Raw genomic sequence first — 22372 nt, forward strand, 5'->3', positions numbered from 1 at the left:
TGTTCCAGCAGACAGAGCGGGGAAATCGCATGAATATCAGATCCCAGTGGAGCTGTAGCTTTGGCTGCTGTTTAAAGCCTAATCAATGAAAGAAACATAACCCATGTCTATCTGTTGTGAATAGGATGTTTCTGGGAAAACTGCATGCCAAGTGTGATTCAGGAAAGAGATAATATGTAGAAAAAACATTTACACAGATATCATTGGTAAATGTTTTGCACCACTGTTACGCATATGATTTAATGACTACACCTGAGCAAACTGTTGAGCAGGGCAGCAGCAAAATGCTACAGTAGCTCTCTGGATCTGAGCTTGCTGACTATGGAGATTTGACTGATTTAGCTGCAGGCACAGGCTACCTTCAATGTCCAAAGCTATTAGTGATTCCTGTACTACTAAAGCGCTGCTCCAGGGTACCCATTTCCTTGCATTAATGTCTACCTTCCACCACAGCAAATCAGGCTTATTCTAAAGCCTCTGCCTACCTTAGTATACTTACTAGGTGAGAGGGCTCAGGGGCTTTTGGTGGTCAGAATGAAATTCAGAGAGAAGCACAAACATGTCACATTTCTTGTACATTTGAAAGAAGAACAATTTATTATCAAGAACAAGAATATCAAACAAGAGAGAGGAAAAAAAGTTTGTCAGTTTCACAAACTTGTTTTCGCGGCAATCTGATCACTTAAACGCTTCCGGCACAGAGAGAATGACTTATTAAGCTTTGAGATTCCTTCATTTAATCTTACGCCTCTAGTTACAGTTTTTCATAATTTTTTGCCTTATCGTGTAAATATAGAACTGCTCTGCTGAAACCAGAGATCGCATTAGCAGTTATTAAGAGGCTATTCAAAGGGGGGTTTTAAATGTCAGTTCTGTAAAGTGCTGTATGCCCACTTTTTGTCCTCATCACAGAGAAGGTAGCGGTTCCCTTATGTCCGATTTGTGATATGGGTTCCTTATTGCCAGTGGAAGGTGCGCTTCACCAGCCTGAAGAAGGTACGGTTGTGTTCCTGTAGGTAGGAGCGGAGCTGCTGAAGGACGGTGCTGTTGACAGCTGGGTGAGGACGTCCCTTTGACTCGTGCAGACAGCGCTCTCGACCATCACTTCGGATACAGTAAAACCCCTTGGTCTGGTTGAAGTAGAAGTTGGAGGACACTATCCTTGGTGACAAGTTGAGGAAGCGCTCCACCTTCTGAAGCTCTGGCAAAGGGTCGCGGATCAGAGCATCCCCATCTACGATGTGTATCTGCTCAAGGGGGAAGTGGCGCAGCCAGTTACGCATGTGGATGTCGTACAGGCTCCTCTGAATGGCCTTGTACCGTATATTCAGGGCTCCATTGCGCACTAGCAGGTTTTCAATGGCTTGCACCGGCTTGTGGTTCTCTAGCCGGTTGAAGTACACCTGGGTATAGTCGGAAATGACCCGTTCAGCCGGGTCTCGCAAGATCAGCAGCAGCTTTATGGATGAGTTCATGGCGCAGATGCGTTCTGGTGCGAGGGCTGATGTAAAGTAACCCGGAGTTTTCTCCACTGTGATCTGGTTTGGGTAAGAGTAGGGCATCAACTCACGGTACCACTCAAAGCCCTTGGCATAGTTCTCATCCCAGTCAAAGAAGTGCACCTCGGTGGCAGCAGCAGCAACCTCTGGGTGTATGTCTAGCATCTCCAGCAGTGCTCTTGTGCCCCCCTTGCGTACCCCAATAATGATGCTGTGTGGGGCTCTTTTAGTAGTCCCTGGGGGTGGGGTTAAGGGCACAGACACATTGGCTGGTAGTCCAGGATCAAGGTCCACGGAGTCCAGTGTTATACCAAATCCTGCCTGGACAAGCTCAGGTGGGGCAGCATATGTCTGGAGAACCAGAAGAAAGGCAGATGCCAGGAAACAGGCCATGGTGATGGACTAAAGAGTAGATATTGACCAAGACACAAAAGCAAGAAAGGGAGACTGTGGTTTAGCTGTGGACGAGATCTGTCTTTCTGAGCTCAGTGGCAACAAGAGCAGTGGGAAGTGCATTCTTTGTCTGCCATTGAACTTGACCTGGAGGAGGAGGAGAACTCATCGGCAGTCCACAGCACATCTGTAGGGATGAACAAAGACAAAAAAAGAAGAAAAGGCTTTCAGATTTGAGGCATAAAAAGCAGAATGAATGTCTGTATTATACCTAAATGGCACTTTGCTCATTCTCCTGAAAAAGCAATCCAGTCATAAATAAAATCCATGTGTGTTATGAGTGTATCATCTCAAAAGGATAATCTCAATTCATCTTTCTTTGAGTCTCTTTTTATCTCCCCTCTTCCCATCTGATTTCTATTCTAACTCTATAAAGTCACTTTCAATTCATACTTTAATTTCTCCGGCTGAAAAACATTTAGCCAGACAGCTCGTTAGAAAATGTGTCTGAGATATGCAAGTGTGACTGAAGGCCAGATTACAAGGCCAGCATGCTTTGTCTTCCTTTACCAGGCCAAAATCCACAGCAGAATCAATACACTTAACATCTCTCCCCCTGGAGCATTGAAATCAAGGCATTTGGAGACCTGTAAAGACAAATTTATTGTAGGGAGTCAGAAGAGCTCCCACTTCTAGGTGACTTTGATTTCCTATACATGCAAAGTAAGATCAATACTAGGGAAATGAAATTCAGCAAGGAGAAGGATTTAAGGCATTAAATAAGACTTATAATGTTGCTGAAGAGCCCTTCCAAACTATGAGAATTTCTTTCTTTTTAAATTTTTATATCTTATATTAAAAGGGCTGTTAAAAATGTAATATTTGCCTTGTTTTCTTGCCTTCGATAGGCACTTGTCAAATGGTTTGCCTTTACTTAACCAAGAAATAACAAAGGTAAAAATGTTCCGTTGCTCTGTAGCAAAAGCCATGAGTTGAAGTAGCAGAACACATTTTTTTTTTTTAAATGTCATGGAATTAATTTAAAAAACAAAACTCTTCAGATACCCTCACGAGGAAAACAACCTGAGAGAGCTGTTGCTTACACTGTGATAGTCAAAGCAACAGGGCCGGGCTATGCAAACATCCAGCTTCAACAGCAAAGGTCACGGTAAGGTAATCCAAACAAACGAAGATATTCCCTGCCTGGGAACAGACTGCCAGAAAAACACACACACGACTGCACAGTACTATTCTGGTTGCATACATAAGACATACTAAGTGTTCAGCACATATTACTCATCATCACTTATATTGTAGGTTAGAAATAGGTAACAGATAATTTGAATATATTTTCAAAACTAGTCTTCTTCCATGGGAGTCAATTTGTCACATTTTGATGGGATTTTGCACGCACGGGGTAATCTTTCTTACAAGTAAAATGCTGAATTCCTGCGTCACTTTCTGTAGACGGCATTTAGTGTGATTACATCTTAAAGGGGGAAAGTATTGTATGTATTTCACACATTTGGTATTCCGTGGCTTTTATAGCAGCAGGAGGCTGCACAGAAAGTTTGTTCTGTTTCTTATATATAAAGAATGGCTGATGAAATATATTTGTGAGAGATTTTTATCTTACCTAATCCTCAGTAAATTTGTACAGTAAAATACCAAAAACTTTTTAAATTCCAAAATGACACACCATTGTAAAAAAAAACAACAACAAAAAAAACAGAAGGTGAAAAGTGATAATCAGAGCCAGTCTGTGAAACACACTCATTTGAAATTCATATGAAAGTAATGAGTCATTTTAAAATCTTTGTTTAGAAACTGTCATCGAGGACCATGGATTTGTGAGGCATGCATAAAAATAACTTTGCTGAAAACTGTTTACTTGAGTTGTTTTTAGTAACCAGCTGTTATTATTAATTATGTCTCTGCTTGCAGAAATACTCTACCTCGAGTACAATTTCATCACAGAAGTTGTCCCTCTAATTAAGCAAAGTTTGTGAGAAATATTACTACCAATGTTCACAGCACATTTCTACAATGTCACCTGTGGCCTTTCTTTCACCTTACAGAGCCTTTCATCCATGTAAAGGCTATGACACATGCCCCCGCTACGATCTGTGGCTTGATTGTGGGACTGGGCCTGTGAGCTGAACACAGGAGAGCTGACCTGCCCTACAGGGCCCGGGGTTGTGCAAGGAGGCACTTATGTGCTGTGACAGGCGCGCCTGCTTGTCAGCGTTTCTCTGGCAGAGAGCTGCCAAGTCCAATGCTAACAGCCAGGCAGCCAGACGAGCTTTCTGTCTCATCCAATTCCCCCCACTCCTCTCACAGCACACCACCACCTGGAAGGAGCCATTGTTTCACATTCCACTGGGCCTTATTGCTTTATTCAGCACTTGATGCATATCTATCCAGCTTTTCATTCTGCACATGGCAGCCACGCAATCTGGTAGACCCCTTAAACAAGACTATTTCCACTAAACACTGTGGAGCCAGTGGAAGGTTACACAACACGGGTTGGCAGGGAAGAACTATGGCCTCACTGAGACTTGGGAGTAGGGTAAAACATCTGTGTGTGGTGGCACAGCGTGAGCACTTCTGCCTCACAGCATGAGAGTCTACATTCAAATCTAGTCTCTGGTCACTTTTTTGCTTAAGGAGTTTGCATGTTTTGCTTCTGTGCATTTCCTTCAGAGAGTCCGGAGGTGCACTATCTTGATCTACAGGTAACAGGTGGGAGCATGAAGGTGAGATGTGGGTGGAACTGAAAATACTATGGACAGGTTTGCTAAATGAGGAGTTTCCAAAACTGGAAAATAAACTAGGGATGCACAGATCCAATACAATGAATCGGTATTGGAGCTGATACTGTTTTTAGTGAGCAGATCGGGTATCTTTATCAGTGTCATTTAAACATTTTTGCAATTAAAGTTATGCCAGTCACAGTGTCAGATGATCTGTATCGCAAATTCTGAGGTTTGAGGTATTGCAATAGGTATCTAGAGAAAAACTGTTGGATCACTTCATCCATAATATGAACAATTAATACTTCCTGAATTACAGGCAATTTCCACCCTCTCTTTTAAATTGCAAGATATTGGTAAGTTTTTGTATTTTGCAGTTCAAATTCATAATTTTGGTAATATTGGGAGAACAATCTGAGATAGGAAGCAAAGAGGCCCCAGTCATTAAATAAATGACTCTACTATCACTGAATTAGTTTTTATGTGTATTAGCTATATGACTGGCCCAGTGATACGTTCAAGATGTCTCCCTGCCTTGCGCGCAGGGAAATGCTCCAGCCCCTCTTTGACCCTAATTTTAAAGAAGTGGAAATATGGTCACAGTACAGACAAATTCAGGATAGCTTAAATAACAAAATCAAACCTATACAGCATTGCCACTTGAACCCATGATGCAGGGTCTCCACGCACGAAAGCTGCACTTGCCAACCATTATCTAGGCTTTAAAACTTGTCTTGCACAAGAGCAAAAGTGCTGCCTACTAAAATTGTTCAGATCTGAGCAGACAGCACAGATCTGAACAATTCATTATATCCCACCAGGCTAAGAGGAGGGCTCCACAGGTTCTCAGTGCCACAGGAAACCAGGTTCCCACTAATTAACCCAAACAGCCGTCTCTATACATCCACAGAACAAACCCTCATTCATATTCAGCAGGGCCCCCTGCCATTAACTGTGGCAGGCAGCAGGTATTGAAGAGGGCAACTTTGTTTTTTTTTTAATGGCCGCTCATTAGAGACATTAGTACAAAATAATTTGTACTGCAATAAAGCTTGATTACAAAGGACGGCTTTTGTGCTATTAAAGTGATTGATTTCAAGTGAGGAAGTGGAAAGTATTAATCATTGTTATTATTCATATTATTGCATATTTTTAAGAATTTACACACGCAAATGCATACATGCAGCTACGATACAAGTTGGTGGTAATTTCGTTTTCAGCACAACCGAAGACATTTCTTTAATCTGAAGTAGAATTGAGTGCAGAGACAAACCTCCTTATCTCCCGGTTGTGTCTTTGCTATTTTTATTATTTACATCTGTGTAACTTGTATCTCTTTTTCACTGGCTCACAGCATTGTTAGATGATCTCTTGTAAGATGCAGTGACTCTTCCCCTTAAAAAATATCACTTTGAATGCAAAAACACACTCACCTTCTTTCTATTTTCTTCTGCACTTTCCCCTTTGCTCCTTCTTCTTTTCCTCTGCCATTCTCTCCAACAAGCCCTCAAAAACCAGTACAATATATTTCCCACCCACACACATTCAACTGTAACTCTGAGACTGTACTCCCACATACAGGATGGGTATTAAATTATGGATGCATTTGGTTCACAGTGGGATTCCTGGCTCAATGTATTAATTTCTGATACAGCGTAAGGCTTTAGCTATTCACAGAGGAGAGAGATGACCTTTTCTTCCCTTCTTAACCTCCTCACTTTTTTTATCTTGAGAGAAAGTTTAATTTCTGGGACATATGAGATGCACTCCAAAACAACACCAGTAAAATCCTTAATTCCTCAACCATGTGTTTAGTATCCTAAACACTAACCAAATGCTCTGCACTCACATGCCAGGGATTTTAAAGCAACACCTTGAGCATGGCTGAGCATTTTAATCCTCCCACAAAGCTAGCTTGACCATGATGTGCCCATCTATTTGCATTACTGGTATATTACAGCCACTTACTGGTGAGAAGATTGGAGGGTGTGTTAGCTTGAGAATAGACAGTTGCCACTTTCAAGCTCTAGGCTGGTCAGTGAAATGCAGTCGGGGAATGAGTAATACTCTCACCTCCCTAGAAAACTACAACAGAGGTGCCCTTGACTTAGTTGCCCATTAGCAAGACATTCAACCCCCAACTGTCTTGTGGAGCCATTTAGTGGCCCATGATATTTCACTAGACATTGTACTGTGCGTGACGGTGTACGTGACAATAAAACTTGATTTGATAAAAGAGTGGAAGCTCCCAGGACATTGTGCCAACTTATAAAGGCTCAGAGATTTATTGCTACTGCAGTGGTTAGCTGAACCCGAAAGCTTACAACTACTGGCTTTTGTGGACAAGACTATGTTAGTATTAGACAACAACATGTAAACGTATCTTACTCTCTCTATCTCCCCAAAGCTAGTTCCTTAAATTGAATCTGTCCTCGTCACTGGAGGATTAAAATATTTGTCCACCAACGTGGAGAGACTATAATCTCACCCTGAAGGTGTAAAAAAAAATCACTCAATTGCCAGGATATTAGCTACACACTAGCTAAAAATGCAGTCTAATACAACATTCCTGCAATAAATCCTCCCTTTATAAAGGTTATAATTGAAGTTTTAGTTGAAGCTGTTTAATTCTGTTATTTAGCTCACCTTTATTGATACAAATGGGGTGAAAAAAAAATAATAGTACCTGTCAGTGACACGTAACTCAGCAGCAGCACAAACTACATCCTCCAAAATGACCCTAACCTAAAATAGTTTAATCGAACGCTGAACATAACATAACCTTCATAAAGATATGTATTGCAGAACTTTTGTATAAGTCACTTCCATCCAACTGGAACCTGTATCACAGTAACACTTTCCTCTGGGGCCACCTGGTGGAGGAGTATCTCAAACTAATTCCACCTTACTTTAGCACTTCCTGTGTTCATATAATTGTTAGCTGTTTTTCGATGTGACTGCAATGACATGGGCATCAATTTCCAATTGATTTATGAGGCTGTGACGTTCCCCCCTACACGTCCTGGCCCGCCTGGCCCGTTTGGTCTTCATTGGTGAAATTATTATATTAAGTAATTGTAATTGTATTAAAATCAATAGCAACAAAGCAGCTATTAATTGTCTGATGGGATTCATTATAAATTGGTCAAATGATGGAAACCTGGAATACATTTTTAACCTTGAGTCTGAGAAGTCTGACAAAATAACTGTGCCATAGGACATGTGTTATCTAGTATTGATATAGGTTATATCAGGCACATCATCAGCATTTCACACAGTGACACTGAGTAAGGCGAGACAACATTTCCTTGTTCTAAGAAGAAACAGCTCTGGTGGTAAGCAATATCTGGCTATTTCGGGAGCACATGAGTAAGACAATGACCTAATCCACACCCACATGACAGCAGAGGCATTCATTATGGACTTCAAGAGGAGGTGATCTGTCATTTGCTAGTACACCCAGACCCATGCGGCCCCAGGCACTAATTACAGTGTTTTAACTGTGATCTTCTATGGTAACATTGAGTTAAACCTTCACAGTATAGCTGTCTTCTCAGCACTTTTCTTTCCTCGCAGAGTGGTTCAGTGTGCGAAGTAGTCTCTTCCAATTACAAATCCCTCTGCCCACTGCCATCTGTGCAGAAGTAGATCATGAGACACCCAACTTCATGAAGGCCAGTGCTTCATAAACAAATATATGTTTATGCTACATTGGCAAAATCTACATAATGATCTGTATCAGCAAACAACACCTCATACCATTTTACATGATTTTGAGGATGGAAACGTTCTTGGTTTGATTTGATTCTGATTCTGACTGAAATTATCAGGCTCAAACAATGCTGCATCAGCCCTCAGGCCGTCATTTCCCATGGCATTACACCACCAACTACTCAGCCTAAACACACCATTGTTCAACTGACACAGGATTGCTTCAGCAATCTCTGCTACCCCGCTGCGTACCCTGGCCCAGGCTTCCTCCAGTTTAGGTTTGACATTTGTCAATGCTCTGAGATTTATTTCAAGCATCAACTGACATTGTCTGGATTCCCAGGAGGCATTTTCGCAGATAAAAAAGTCTGACTTGCTCATCACCCTTGCATGAGTGGAGGCAACCAATCCCAGGGAAGTGTTCCATGGTCGTTCAGATACAACAACAGACTACAAGAAGGAATTCAATCAGAATGGCCTGATGATCCTCATTCAGCCTGTCACTTCTGATAAAGCACCTTTGCTTTCCACAGCGTTGAGATCCCCCTGCTGCAATAGCCTCCTCATCACAGACATTAAGATAAAGCTAATTCTGCTCCCCCTGATTTAATGCTACTGTAATTCTTATCATGCTTTTCCCATCAAGCCTTTCCCAGTTCTTGCAATGAGTCTGATCTTCTCCATGTAAAGTAATTGCTCTACAGTTCATCGCAGAGGGAACACTCTGAAATGCCGACTTAATCAAAACAAATGCACCAACTTTATTCTCTCTTCTTGGGTCTAAGCCTTTGCAAAGCCGATGCTGTTCGCCAGTCTCGCAGGCATCCTCCAAACTGCAATATACACATATATTATGGATGAATTACTTCATCAAATAAAAAGCAGCGCATCTTGTAATGAACTGTGGGGATACTCTTAATCTTTGATGAGGCCTATCTGATGAATAGTTTAATGAGAAAAACTATGGGAAGGCCTGCTGGGTGCTGACAAAGATATCACAGCTCTGATGAGTAAAGTGCAGAAAAATGCACAATGTTTAGAGAATTTTACGATCTTGTAGTGATGTTGCTTATTAAACAGCATCAATCTTACAGCTCATAAACAGCATTAAATAATACATCAAGTGTATCCCACCTCAGCCAAGTCTTGAGTTATGCACTGTGCATGCTGTACTCCAGGGCAAAGCACGCAATACATATTAACTAAGGTGTATGTACACTGGGGGCTTGGTATTTTCTTCGAGGAGGTCAACTTGGATATCTCATGTTTATTTCCCCAAACTGCAACTGGTGTGTGCAGTACTATATAACTTGGAAACCCTTTCTCGCTCTGGCAGGAGCATGCTATTGGTAGGCGCACATTACAGATCTGCCAGTGTTTTCCTGCCATTACAAATATGTATTCAGCGCTGCAGAACTCGAGGTTTAGTATTTGGACCTTCTGTGATGTGCTGTTGGCTGCCAAGCGCTGAAGTGATTCAACACCAGGCTGCAGTTAGTGAGCTGATAATAATGCATTCAACTTAAAGCCGTCTCCCACAGTGGTGTCCTGTGTTTGCTCGCATCAGAGGTCGGCGCATTATACAGTTAGATGTGTCAGCACTGGTTAAGGTGCTCCCTGCTGCAGCAGCGGGATATTACCGGCACACATACAGTAAACAAACAAGAGGGAGCACACTATGAAGCCAGATAAATAGTGAGCAGAAGATAGTGTCCATTAAAAGGAAACTGTAACAAAGCAGTATATGAAGAATTTCTCAGTAATCAGAAAAGTGAGATCTAGTTAAGAGAAAGTCAGGGAGCAGCTGACCCCCCAGTGTTCATGACTTGACTGTCACATGACAGTGTGAGGCAGGATTAGCTATATTTGTTTGTGCTGTACGTGTGAATGACAAATCAGTCAAGCGCAACTGTGAGATATGCAGATCAGAAATGGGAAGAGTATCAGACTGACACTGACAGGAACATATTTTTGGAATGTCATTTAGCCACAGCAAATGACCTTGAACTGGAACTTCCACAGTATTGAGCTTCCTCATCTGCATAAGAAATTCAAGTTGTCGCCTCACATGCTGGTCATTGATTGTAACATGATCTGAGGGATCAGACTGTGGCGCAGAAGTTTGAAACCTGCCAAGTCATTCTTTTAATGATTTGTGGTTTGTATCCGACATAGCAACAACATTTCGTTAAGGAGAGGTTCACAAGTTTTCAAGTATGCATTAAAACAATATGAACCACTGTCTGACCAACAGTCCAAAACCAAAGATATTTAGTTTGAAATAATGTGAGACACACAAAAACTGCAAATCTTCACATTGGAGCACATTTTTTTTGCTTAATCAGACAACTGAAAATTATTATCAAAATGATTTCCATTTAATTTTCTGTTGATCGACTTATCAATTATAATTATTATCAATTATAAGTGACCATGTCCGCTGTAAAAATATATAAACGTACCCTCAAACTGGACACAAACACAAGTTTTCACCTTGGAGGCAAATAGAAGTAGTTGCCTCTGTGCTTTGAGCAATATCTTTGTAATTTCCTACTTGCAGGGCAAACTAGATCGTAAGGGAAGAGTTTATCTATAATAAAAATCTCCAGCTCCATTTCCTCGTGCCTAGTCACTACCACTCTGGCAGGGACTGCTTCAGAGGTCGGACTGGGCAGAGATGGGGGAGGATGTAAACCATCATAGCTCCACGTGGCTGTTGTACGCTCTATCATTACATTGTTTACAACATTTGCCTTTGCACAGCAACATACCAATGCCTACCGGGTGGCTAGTTGGCTTTATCTCAGTGAATGATTTCCACGGAAATGAAAACTCTTGTGCCAGCTGGGCTTTATATGTGATTCTAAGTCAAGTTTCAACAACTAGCAAGGCTCAGTTTACAGACATTTTTCAAGGAAGACAAACCAAAGGTATTGGCACTCTGTTACTTTATACTTTTTCTTCTTGTTCTTTCTGGCGAACACAGCACTGGCAGCAGTTTGAATGCAATCCTACCGTACACTTCTTCTGTTCAGTCTGCATAGCGAGGTGGGATTTGCCATCAGTTTAAATCACTAGAGCATGCACAAACTGAGATGAGTTGTGGGTTAGAAAAAACACTTCTGGCTTTAACTGAATTTAATGCACATCAAAAGGAAAACAGAGTTGTTAGGTGAGATGCATGTGAAGAATACAGGCTCATTTAAATAGCTTAAAAGACCTGTCTGCGACTTAATGACAATACCCGTGTTTGTGTAATTCTGGGTATGTGACAGAATCAGGTTAAAGAGATAGAGGGAATAAAACATCATGTCATTTCAGCAGGGTGACTTTCATAGCAGAGCAGAGCTTTGTCACTGCTGGTGTGATGGTAAACCCACAAGCTAATGTTAGAGTCCTGGTAAAGCTAATGAGTAAGCAGTATTCATTTAGATTCCTCCTTAAAAAGACCGCAAGCACTCTGGCTTTGATCCTTAAAAACATCACTGTGGTGCATATTGAAATGACGCCCCGGCCACAGTACAAGAACAAGACAAGTCTTATCAGAACTACATAACAACTTATAGTGTGAGGACTTCTCACTGTCAATTTCATCTGTGCCGTCTTGTTGCGCCGTTCTTCATGAATAAGTCATCAGTCCCCCACTATTCCCCTTTGGCTTATTGCTCGTTCTGCCGCCTCCATGGCCCCGTAAAACCAACTGAAGTGTTTATGGGAGATAAGAGGCAAAGGAGGTCGCAGGCCCAATAACTCCTTTTATCACCCCACGTTCTGCAGCAAGGGCCATTTTATGGGTGAATTTGCTGAAGACGAATTCTTAATTAGAGAAGTTTGTGGACCCGGCATCAGAGGCCTAATGGGGGAATAAAAAGAATCACCAAAAGGGCATCTGCAGGATTGCTTGCTGGCCTGCTTTGTTACTACATCTTGTAGCAAAGATGAGAAAACATCCTTGGTTTGTTCTCAAAACAATTTCAATGAAAAAGGCCTTTTAAAAATGGGTTTGTGAGGCTTGTTTGGTTAGGTGTGAATGCTGTGTTTGTCTAGACAACTGAGTCCTTTCGAAATTAGTTCAGGTTATTGATTTTCCAGGGGGCTTATCTTTATTAAAGGAGTCTACCTAGTCAATGGAATTACTGCCTCCGCCATTAAGGTGAGCTGATTCTATTTCCCATTATTGTAAATTCCTGCCCCAGAGACTTAAATGGCTTAGGTTAATAGGGAACCACAATCCAACCTTCATCCTGAACTTATCTTATTTGTCAACAAGTTTGACAAAAAAAAAAAACTTTTTATCTGTCCTTCTAAAACTAATTGAATCCAACTACTTTACTTTTAGAACCATATGTTCTGGGCCAACAAGCTGGATACCTTAAAAACTGTGTCTTGTTCTGGTATCATGAAGCGCCATCTATATGTACAGGGTGGAATGGAAGGGAACTGGCTCACATTTTAATTAGCCTCCTTGGCGGACATGTTTCACCAAGCCAGACCAGATAATGACTAGGACCCGGTGTTCCCAGTCTCTTGCATATTAACTGAGAAAATGAATTACTCATTTTTGCAGACATGGGGAGAGGGATCTCGTCCATGATTGCATAATTTTATAACTCCATAATTATCTCAACTCCGTAGCAACAATGAAGCAAAGGTTGATACATATGAGTTACATTTTCTCCAGCTTTCTAATCAAAGCTGAAGCAGGTTGGGACTGAACACACTTTGCCACAGCGAGAACATTTTGAGTGCTTTACTGTGGACCCTCTTACCTTAAGTTGTACAGTCTCAGAGTTTAGCCCCCAAAAAAGATGTGACAAGTAAATTTAGCAAACAGTGGAACAATGGAACATTAGTCGAGAAGTGTGATGCATTCCTCCCCCTTCCTCACTCCTCCTCATCAACCCCTGCTGTAAAGCCTAGATTAAGCATCTTTCACTTCATTTAGATAGAGGATTGTTTTGGGGTTTGCCTGATTATATCTGTCTCAAGCACACACCATGCTTCTATTGCTATTTAACAAAGATTATCTTTAAATTGATGATTAACCTTTGTAATCCTTCGTGCATATTGAAAATGGCTTGCTTGTCTTTACCACAGCCACACAAAAGAGAGGCCGCATTATCGTTCAGGGAAAATTGAGGCTCGGAAAGCAAATGAGGCAGCGTTATTTGCCTGGTGCTTGGCTGGATAATGAAGACAAATCTTCAGACCAGAGAACCATCTCATAATGAATCCGAGCAGATGAATAATTTTGTGCTCTTAGCGTGCATCTTTATATAAAACTTCACTGTGACCCTGACAAGTAATTGTCACCCTTATCTAGCAAAGATGCAGAATTTACTTGCGGGAATGAGTGGTTGACATTGTTTAGATGGCTGTATTAGGAAGTAATCAGACATTAAATGAGTAATTTCTCCATATTTAACTCCAACTGGGGAGGTAATGGTTTAATTTGCTGGGCAATGAGATTTCCTAGTGGAGCGCTCTTTGCATTAAATCACAGCCGATGCAACTGCATCTGTTGCTCAGAAATTCATCAGTGCGCAGATACAGCTGCACAAACTTCCCTGAACAGAATACAAGTCAACGTACCTTTTTAGTTACTTAACTTTGGGGGGGCACAAGCAGGAATAACAAATGATTTCTCGCATTTGCCACAAAACAACAACTTATGTCACCTGTTGTACTTTGGAATTACATTCATATTCAAACATACTTTGATTTGAACTGAGTGGAAGCTTTGGGGGTAGTTAGTTAGTTATTTATTTTTTTCTTTGTCATATTTGATGTTGAATATTTTGGGGGATTTAGACTGTTGGGATTAATCTGATGATTATTCATTTATAATGTAATCTATAAAATGTCAGAAAATAATGAATAATTTGCCAATGATCACAATTGCCTAAAGACCAAACAGGCAACTTGTTACTCACACTTGTTCCTCTTTTCAAAGCTGTAAACCTGAAAACCTGAGCTCACTTTCAGTGTTATTGCAGACAACGGCCAAAACAACCTTCTCTGTACTTTTACATATAGTGATGAAATGAGGATGGTATATTATTCTTTGAAACCTTGAAAGCTGACATCAAATGCCATACCTAATCCCTACTGTGCTCCAGACCTCTGGAGCAGATATAGCCTACACCTTGTAATCCTATTGCAGTTTATTAAGGGGATATGATGTAAAGAGGAAGCCGAGTGATGAAAACTCATTGTGAACGTGAGGGCCGAAATCTGTGATTTTTTTTTATTGGGACAATCTAGCGCCAAGTTATCCTGTTAACTGGGACAGTTCATTACACACTCACTCTCTGAACTAACAAAAAGATCTTATCAAGATATATATATCAAGATATAATGTAAAAACTACCCTCCAAAAAATGAAAACATTTTCAAACCCCTGTAAAAAAGAATTGTGAATGTTCACTGTATGATAAATGCTTTAGAACACAAATATGGTCAAAGCTCCAGTAGCAAAAGTATTTCCATTGTGTTTTGCATGCATGTCCAGAATTGTTTCCTTGACACTAAAATGAAGACTAGTAAGTGGGGTAGTTGACGGTGATATGTGAATGTTGGAACACAGATTAGAATAAAATGCATTGCAAATCAATTACTGTCTTTTAGTTATACAACTATATTGGTGACAACAGAGAGAGCTTTTTAAGCACAAATCATTTCCAAATCATTTTAGGCTGTGTATTATTTACTTTCATTTGCTTAAATCCCATTTACGAGATAATGTGGCTTTTTTGGCTTGTTTGCCTAGATGATAAAAAAAACTAAGAGCAAATATGAAAATAATCATCATTATCCTCTTATACCCAAATTATCACTGCTCCTAATTATAACTGGTCAAAGAATAAACACTTAATGATAAATATGCTGAACATCTGCTACACACATACTGTAGATTTGTGGAAACAGCAAATTATATAATTGCAAGATTAAAATGAGTAAACAAATATGGGCATAAATCAATAAGAAGCTAATCTCCAATATCTGAGGGGGCTTCAAATTATGATTGCATTAACAGATCTATGCTGATTATATCTTTGTATCTCCAGATAATAATACTACACACTGTCACAAACACTAACAATGCAGAGCAGACTACCAAACCCATACCAAATATGGTACACAAATAAACTGAAACAAATAGAAAATAGAAACTCTTGTGCACTATAATACAATGCCATACAGCTGTCCTGTAATACCTGTTTGTTGTTCACACTAGTCGATGGGCTATAGTCAGTTGCATAATTACATATAGTTGTTTTTAAATGGTCAGTTACCCCACTGATTACTTTCCCGGATAATCATTTAATCATTTAGTCTATGTACTTTTTTTTCCAACACCAAAAACCCAAATTATTCAGTTCATAAGTTGTGTGAAAAGCACAACTTATCCCACTGGAGAAGCTTTAACCACTGAATGACTAATAAATAATTAATAAATGAAAATCAGAACAGTAGATATTTTCAGTACATAGACTAATCCTATTTAGCTCCATATGACATTGTAAAGTGTTTCTAATTTTTTTTTGCTTGTACACATAAATCTTTCAATAAATTGAATTCCTGTCACTTAAGCGTGTTCAATGATGGGCTCTCTGACAAAGTGTCCTGTTTTACAAAAGTAGTATGGTATTCATGACAGGATTTTAGTTTTGAATTGCATAATACATTTTCTTTGTTGATTAATCTCTTTATTGATTTCTCAGTTAATCATTTGGTCTAGAATATAAGCAGAAAAAAGTGCCCAACAGTCTAAATCCCCCAAAATATTCAATTTAACATCAATCAATCTATGACAAAGAAAAAATCCTCACAATTAGGAAGATGGAATCAATATTTGTATATTTGCCTTTTTTGCTTGACACAGGTCAACCTTTACAAAGGTAGAATGGTGTTTATGACAGGTTTGTAGTTTACATTGCATTACGTTGTACTGTGTTTCTGTTCACACTGTGGAAGTCTGGACATTTGCTGAATCCCTTTTGAACAGTAAAATAGTTACTAAAAAAGGACAATGGGTCACTGTTCAGACTTTCTGGAAATGGGTGAAGGTGGGAAAACACACCATTTTTATTCTCTTCAGTAAGGTGAGGTGATAAGCAGCACTATCCTCTTCTCCTACCTTTAGATGTAAGGCTATCACTTGCATTATATAACTGTAATTTATAAAAACACAATCATTGTGTTGCATTAAATAGTTGTTTTTGAGTGCTGTTGTAATGTTGACTACTTTTATATCAGACTTATCTATAACTTATATATAGTTTAGGAACAACACTTTGTTTCAGCTCTCTGCTTTTAAGCCAAAAAGGGGACAATGTGGGGCACAGAAATAGTATATTTCAAAGTTCGATCTTAAGTTTCAGATGAAGGATATTCCCCTTTGAGATGGGAAAAAGGGAGCAGCTCGTCTGGGCGTTCTTCCCTCCGAAACCCAAGATGAACAGTCTCATTCAGCACCATGGACAGCTCCCTGGACAGCCTCTAGAGATGGCTCCTAAACCCTTCGTCAGTAAGCATGACTGAGACACCATTAACACTGGTCAGATAGCTTTCTTTACTCTGAGAGACTACTCTGTGCCTAGCTGTTATCCGTGTGTGTGTGTGTGTGTGTGAGTTTTTGTTAAATACTTACTGTTAACAGTATATCTCCTTGTAAAAAAGAGCTGATGGACCTTTTAGTAATCAGTTTTCAACTTAAACGATATCTTAGTTCTGTTGAAAGCTTAAGAAGGACTAAAGGTTTTGATTTTAAGGACACTGTGAGGTCTTTATTTTCATCACCTCTGTACTTAACTTGGAAATCAAAGCACAGTCTGTCTTTGTTAAGTGTCTGACCTTCCTACAATAAACCTCAATCAATGTCTCTAAAGATCAAATTTCATATTTAGATAAACCCAGATCTTCGCCTGTATAACAAATGTCAAATGTTGCTTCTGGTGGTGGCAAGAGCGCAAGCCAGGAGGACCGACCATCGCCTGACATTTTGTTCTAATGAGTATTCATCTGCTCCTTTAAAATTACTACCAGTGATGTGTACAGAAAAGGGAACACAGACAAAAGACAAAAATGGTTCCAGCTACCTCGCAAAGTAAAGTTGAATTAACAATGCCCTACATGTGGTTCTTTTCCAAATGGCCAACAAACACATTTTTTTAATGAGGATCCAGCAGTTGATCTGACTCCCTTCTATATGCAAAATATTCATAAAGTTGCCTTAAAGTACTTTCCCTCTTCATATCTGATCATCTTAAAATCACCACGTTCATGGGAAAAGGCCTTGTTCCAGTGAAATCACATCATTAAAATGTGACTTAAATATTCTGCTCTCAGGCCACCAGACAGACGAGGAACATATTTCACAAACAGAAACCAGTGGGAATCTCATATGTCTATCTGTGGCTTTCCCTTCCGCAGCCTCAAAAACTGTGCACACCCACACAAAATAAATGGGTACATATGGCGGAGCAGAGGCATCTGAATCAAAACAAATCTCACTCCGTGCGACGGGGTCGTGATCTCTCCGACACGATACATACATTCAATTTGAATCTGACAAAACATGGGTGTGAGTAAAAAAAAAAAAAAGGAAAATAAGGATGTGTGACACACAATCACTAATAATGAGGGATGTGGCAGGAATGTGCCTACTCATCTGAGGCAGGCGGGGAACAAAGGTAATGAATAAATAACTTAGCTCGTCATCAAGTGGAATGATAAATCTACTTCATAACACTTGGCGATGATGGCGGCGTCAGGGTTTCTTGAACCTCTTGATGAAAAAGTGGCCCGTGAAATCGGTTCACTAGAAGGTGTCACCACAGTCCGCTGTCTCCTCTTTCACCCACTCATGCCCTATCCTATTATTTCAGAATGGCAGGAAATTAGACAGGGAAAGAAATTGTTGTCTGATTCTGTCACCAGAATCTGTGGGCCTTTAATAAGGCTTTCCCAGAGGCTGAGTTCAGACTTTGAGGCTTTTGATGATGAAGACGCAGCTCCCGTGCCCGGCACTGACAGCTTCGATGCTGCTTTTTAATGCTACACTGCTGGTGCACATGGTTGCTATTAACCCCTGAGATATGGCGTATGGACCAAGGTGGCACTTTGCTCCATGAATCGCTGCCTGCTGCACGATGATGAATTATGGAATTCGGCACAAATATGCAAATCTGAACATTAGCCTAGTTATGCCTCTGTACTGTAACTTACAGTGACTTATCTATTATGTATGAACGAAGGATTGGAGTGAAGAGGTCCTGGCAGCCAGCTTCATTGCCCTCTCTCAGTTGCTCACTTTCGCATCATGAAAGAGCATGAATAGCAGGGGAGGTTGCTCCGAAATGCTAGCCTTCTGCCTCTCTGCATCTCCCAAGACCTGAGAGAATTAGAGCTTCCTTCTACGCTCGATTGCCAAGCTACTTAAAATAACAATGGCTTCCACAGGATTTGGAGGCCTGGGAGATACGCAGTGGAATAAGCATGAAGTTGTTGCTAATCCTCTAATTTCCCCTCACAAGGCTGATATGAAATGCTAGTCTGATCAGTAATCAGTCCACTGGGGAGGCAGACAGGAGATCCAGCCAACTCTACAGGCGCACACAAAAATCAGCCTCTGTATGACATTACCATCACAATACTGGATGAGTGATTGTACTCGGGGCAACATAATCATAGCGGTGTAAATATCCAAAATCAAGATGCCAGCAGAACTGGGAATCGACTATAGGTCAAACAGCTCAATTTTGAAATCACACACAGGATCTGCCCAGGCCAACACATAACGAATAAGTCCCGCGGCTCTGAGATGAACTGAGCGATCATTAGCTTGGATCAAGTAAATCATCAAGCACGTGGCAGCTGACAACTTCTATTTAACAGGGTTGCCATGAAATATTGATACCTGGTCCTCATGAACCCAGTCGCTATGGTAACAAGAGGAAACCACTCCTTCACATTGTGATATATAGACGATAACCTTTCTTCTTTTTTTTTCAAAAGACGAATAAACATTTTTTGGACATAATTGTGGAAAAAGTGTCGAAGCTTTAGGCCTCTGGGTTGTTTGACATCTGAGAACCAGCACTGCTGGGAACTGTCGACTTTGTGTTGCGCTACATTGATAGAAAGATGATTTTTCAACTGTTCCAACAAGCACACATGCCGTTGGCTATGTATCGTTAGTGATTTAAGATTTTTCGTGCCTTTACAATATACAGCATTTGGGAAGACTCATCATCCTGTTAAATTTGTATTCCACTCCAAAAAAAAGGTGAGATGTTTAGCCTGGCTTGCTAACTTCCATTCAGAAAGTGGCAGCTCGCGCCCCCTAGCGAACGCAAATGTAGGGGGTGCTATCACTGTAGGAAAATAGATTTAGAGAAAAACTTTCTTTTTGACCAAATAAGCACACAAGTCTGAAAAAACAACCATGAATCATTTCACATAACTTCCATTACTTCAATACAAAAAAATAAATAAAAGCCTTGAGATTGCAGCAATCACATTTTGCAGTCAAAAACTCTGGTTCTTCCATAAAAGCTATTTTTTTATCTCCTGCAGGGGAATCAACCAACCAATCAACCACAAGAAAAAAATTTGCATTTTTAACAAATGTCCCTGCATGCCTCAGCTAATAGTTTTCATTCTTTAATTCAACAAACATAACCTCATGAAATATTAATTCCATTCTCTTGCTATTTTCTATGGCTCTTGATTGGGAAAAGGAAAATGCATTTTTTCTTTGCCCCCCCCCCCCCCCCCCCCCCCCCCTTTCTTAAGTGGAGCCAAATGGATCTCTATCAAACAAAACATAATAACAGGAAATTGTACACAGAGAACAGTTTCTCTCCCCTCCTCCTCCTCGTTTTACCCTTCCCACATGAAACCTGCCTGACATTACGGTGTAACATCCACTGACCCTGTATATTTGTCCAGTCATACATCACTGAGACACCCTGAGTTTTCTTCGGGGATTTAGAAATCATAACACCTCCCTGGAACACCATCGTCTTTACAACCAGACTCATAAACACTTACTGTCAGGAAAATCCCACTGACCATCCAGCCCGCTGCCTTCCATATAACTTCACCTTTACTCACACATTTGTTTCCAGGACAAGCGAAGGCAAACTAAATATCTGTCCCAGTTTAGCTACATTTAAACAGTTGCCCTATTTATGTTGATTAGTCGAGTATGAAAATAATGAGGACGACCCCTCTTTCATATTGACCTTTTTCTGTATCCAACTTTTCTGACCAGTTCCATTTCTCACTACAGGAGCTGCCTTTCAGTAATGATTATATATGTGTTCATTGTGTTACGATTATGAATTATTTTTTAACACCCTTAAAAGTATGTTCCTACGTTTTTTTCTAACGTTTAAGTCATCTACTTTTGCAGAGATCTTTAATTTTTAAGATGTTTGGTAACCTGTGCATCCAAAATGGAAAAAAAAAAAGGTAGTGCATGTTACTCTTCAATGTAACACACACTATGCAGCGCCTTTCAGTGTAATGAGCTGTCTACACCCACAATTGTGAGAACCAGAGGCTGCTGTTTAATCTGAATTTCATCAGAGAACTTATTCAACTCAGACACCGTCTTATGCTTTTGAGAAATCCTGCAGCTAGATGCACCGGTTCACATAAGCCAACACCCACATGCTCATAATTAAAGGTGATTTGCACAGCCTGTGGCAATTTGCATCCGGTGACGTTAATACATGGCTGCTGGAATTGCACTAGGTAGGTCTGAAACCAGATATTGTCTAGGAGATGCTGAGGGGAAAACAATACTACATCAAGGCTGCATATAACCAAGAGCAGGAAATTGGCAAATACCATTCATTGCATGTCTGCCCTTTGACTTGAGCATACTTTAACATCAAAAACAGTATGAGACCTTTCAGTTTTATGCACTAGTCTTCAGCACTAAAAGCAGAACTTCTATGAATGTCTGCTTGAACTTGCTTGTTATTTGAATCTATTTTAAATGCACTAACTTAATACATTTCAGCCAAAACTTTTAATACATTGAAAGTGTTCAAGTTCGTGTTATATGGCATAGCCCTCAGGATCTACTGAAGAGTGCTCTCTTGTGAGCTTATAAAGCTAATTTATTGGATGTAGAATTTTAATTAGTTTAATCAATACTCTATTACAGAAGATTTAAATGTGAACTGCAGGGAAAAGACAAGGCACTCATTTCCCACGAATGAATGACTTATCATCTTTTTAAATGTCACAAATTCAGCATGCTGCAAGGCGATACCGGATTTATTCTAGCTTAATAATGGATAAATTAATCGCCCGTGAATTTAAAGGCATAAAACATCCTCCTGTCAGACGCTGGAGATTCAAGTGTTGCACAAAAGCATGTGTGTGAGCCGCTGTGTCGTCCAGGAGCGACGCATTTCACACAGTCAAAGTAGAGGAAATCTTTAGAGAAAAGCTGGTTACCTCGTACGGGATCTCGGGGAGGATCTCAGCGCGCCTCTTGGGTTTGGGTTGATCTCAGGAGCGGAGAGTGATGATAATGATGCTGAACCGCGGAGCGCACTTTTGCGCACTGCTGGTCCACACAGAAGAAACGCGTACGTCTCTTGTCTCGGTCACTCTCATCACTGATTCATTTGAAAGCGGACACCAAGGGGGGAACGGACTCCTTGTTTTCAAAGCGGATAACTCGACTCCGTCTCCGGCTCACGCAGACGAGGCTGTGTATAGAAACGCGGGTAGAGTTGTGCCCGAGCCGCTGCTTTGCGTAGCAGACTGGAGGGAGCGGGGAGGAGCCGTCTGCCGTCAGATGATCTGGGCAAGGTCCTGACTGATACTCTGAATTACCCAGCCTTAGCAGAGCTGCAGTTCAGACTTAAACACAATAATCCCCATCTAACCATCTACTTTCAGCGGGAAATGCTACTTTTACTGTCACATATACTTATAAGGGTGAATATTACGCTTGTGTATTAGTGTTCTGCCTGTGTAGAGAGTAGG

The 22372-nt window shown here is 40.5% G+C and overlaps 1 protein-coding gene across 2 annotated transcripts; it reads right to left on the reverse strand.

Annotated features, from left to right (window-relative positions):
* Nucleotides 1-567: 567 nt before the first annotated feature.
* On the reverse strand, nucleotides 568-22059 carry hs3st1l1 (heparan sulfate (glucosamine) 3-O-sulfotransferase 1-like1). 2 transcript variants are annotated; one of them, XM_038737974.1, is made up of 2 exons: nucleotides 21836-22059; nucleotides 568-2079 (listed from the first exon to the last, which is right to left on the reverse strand). In XM_038737974.1, the coding sequence occupies exon 2, from the start codon at nucleotides 1890-1892 to the stop codon at nucleotides 957-959; it is 936 nt and encodes a 311-aa protein (XP_038593902.1). In that variant the 5' UTR covers nucleotides 1893-2079; nucleotides 21836-22059; the 3' UTR covers nucleotides 568-956. The 2 variants fall into 2 exon arrangements, with proteins under 2 accessions (XP_038593902.1, XP_038593903.1); XM_038737975.1 differs by lacking the exon at nucleotides 21836-22059 and adding an exon at nucleotides 6079-6100.
* Nucleotides 22060-22372: the final 313 nt, after the last annotated feature.

The sequence above is a fragment of the Micropterus salmoides genome, unplaced genomic scaffold (assembly GCF_014851395.1).
Source record: "Micropterus salmoides isolate LMB-PRFRI ecotype aquatic unplaced genomic scaffold, ASM1485139v1 Ms_hic_scaffold_22, whole genome shotgun sequence".
In the NCBI taxonomy this organism is placed as follows: domain Eukaryota; kingdom Metazoa; phylum Chordata; class Actinopteri; order Centrarchiformes; family Centrarchidae; genus Micropterus; species Micropterus salmoides.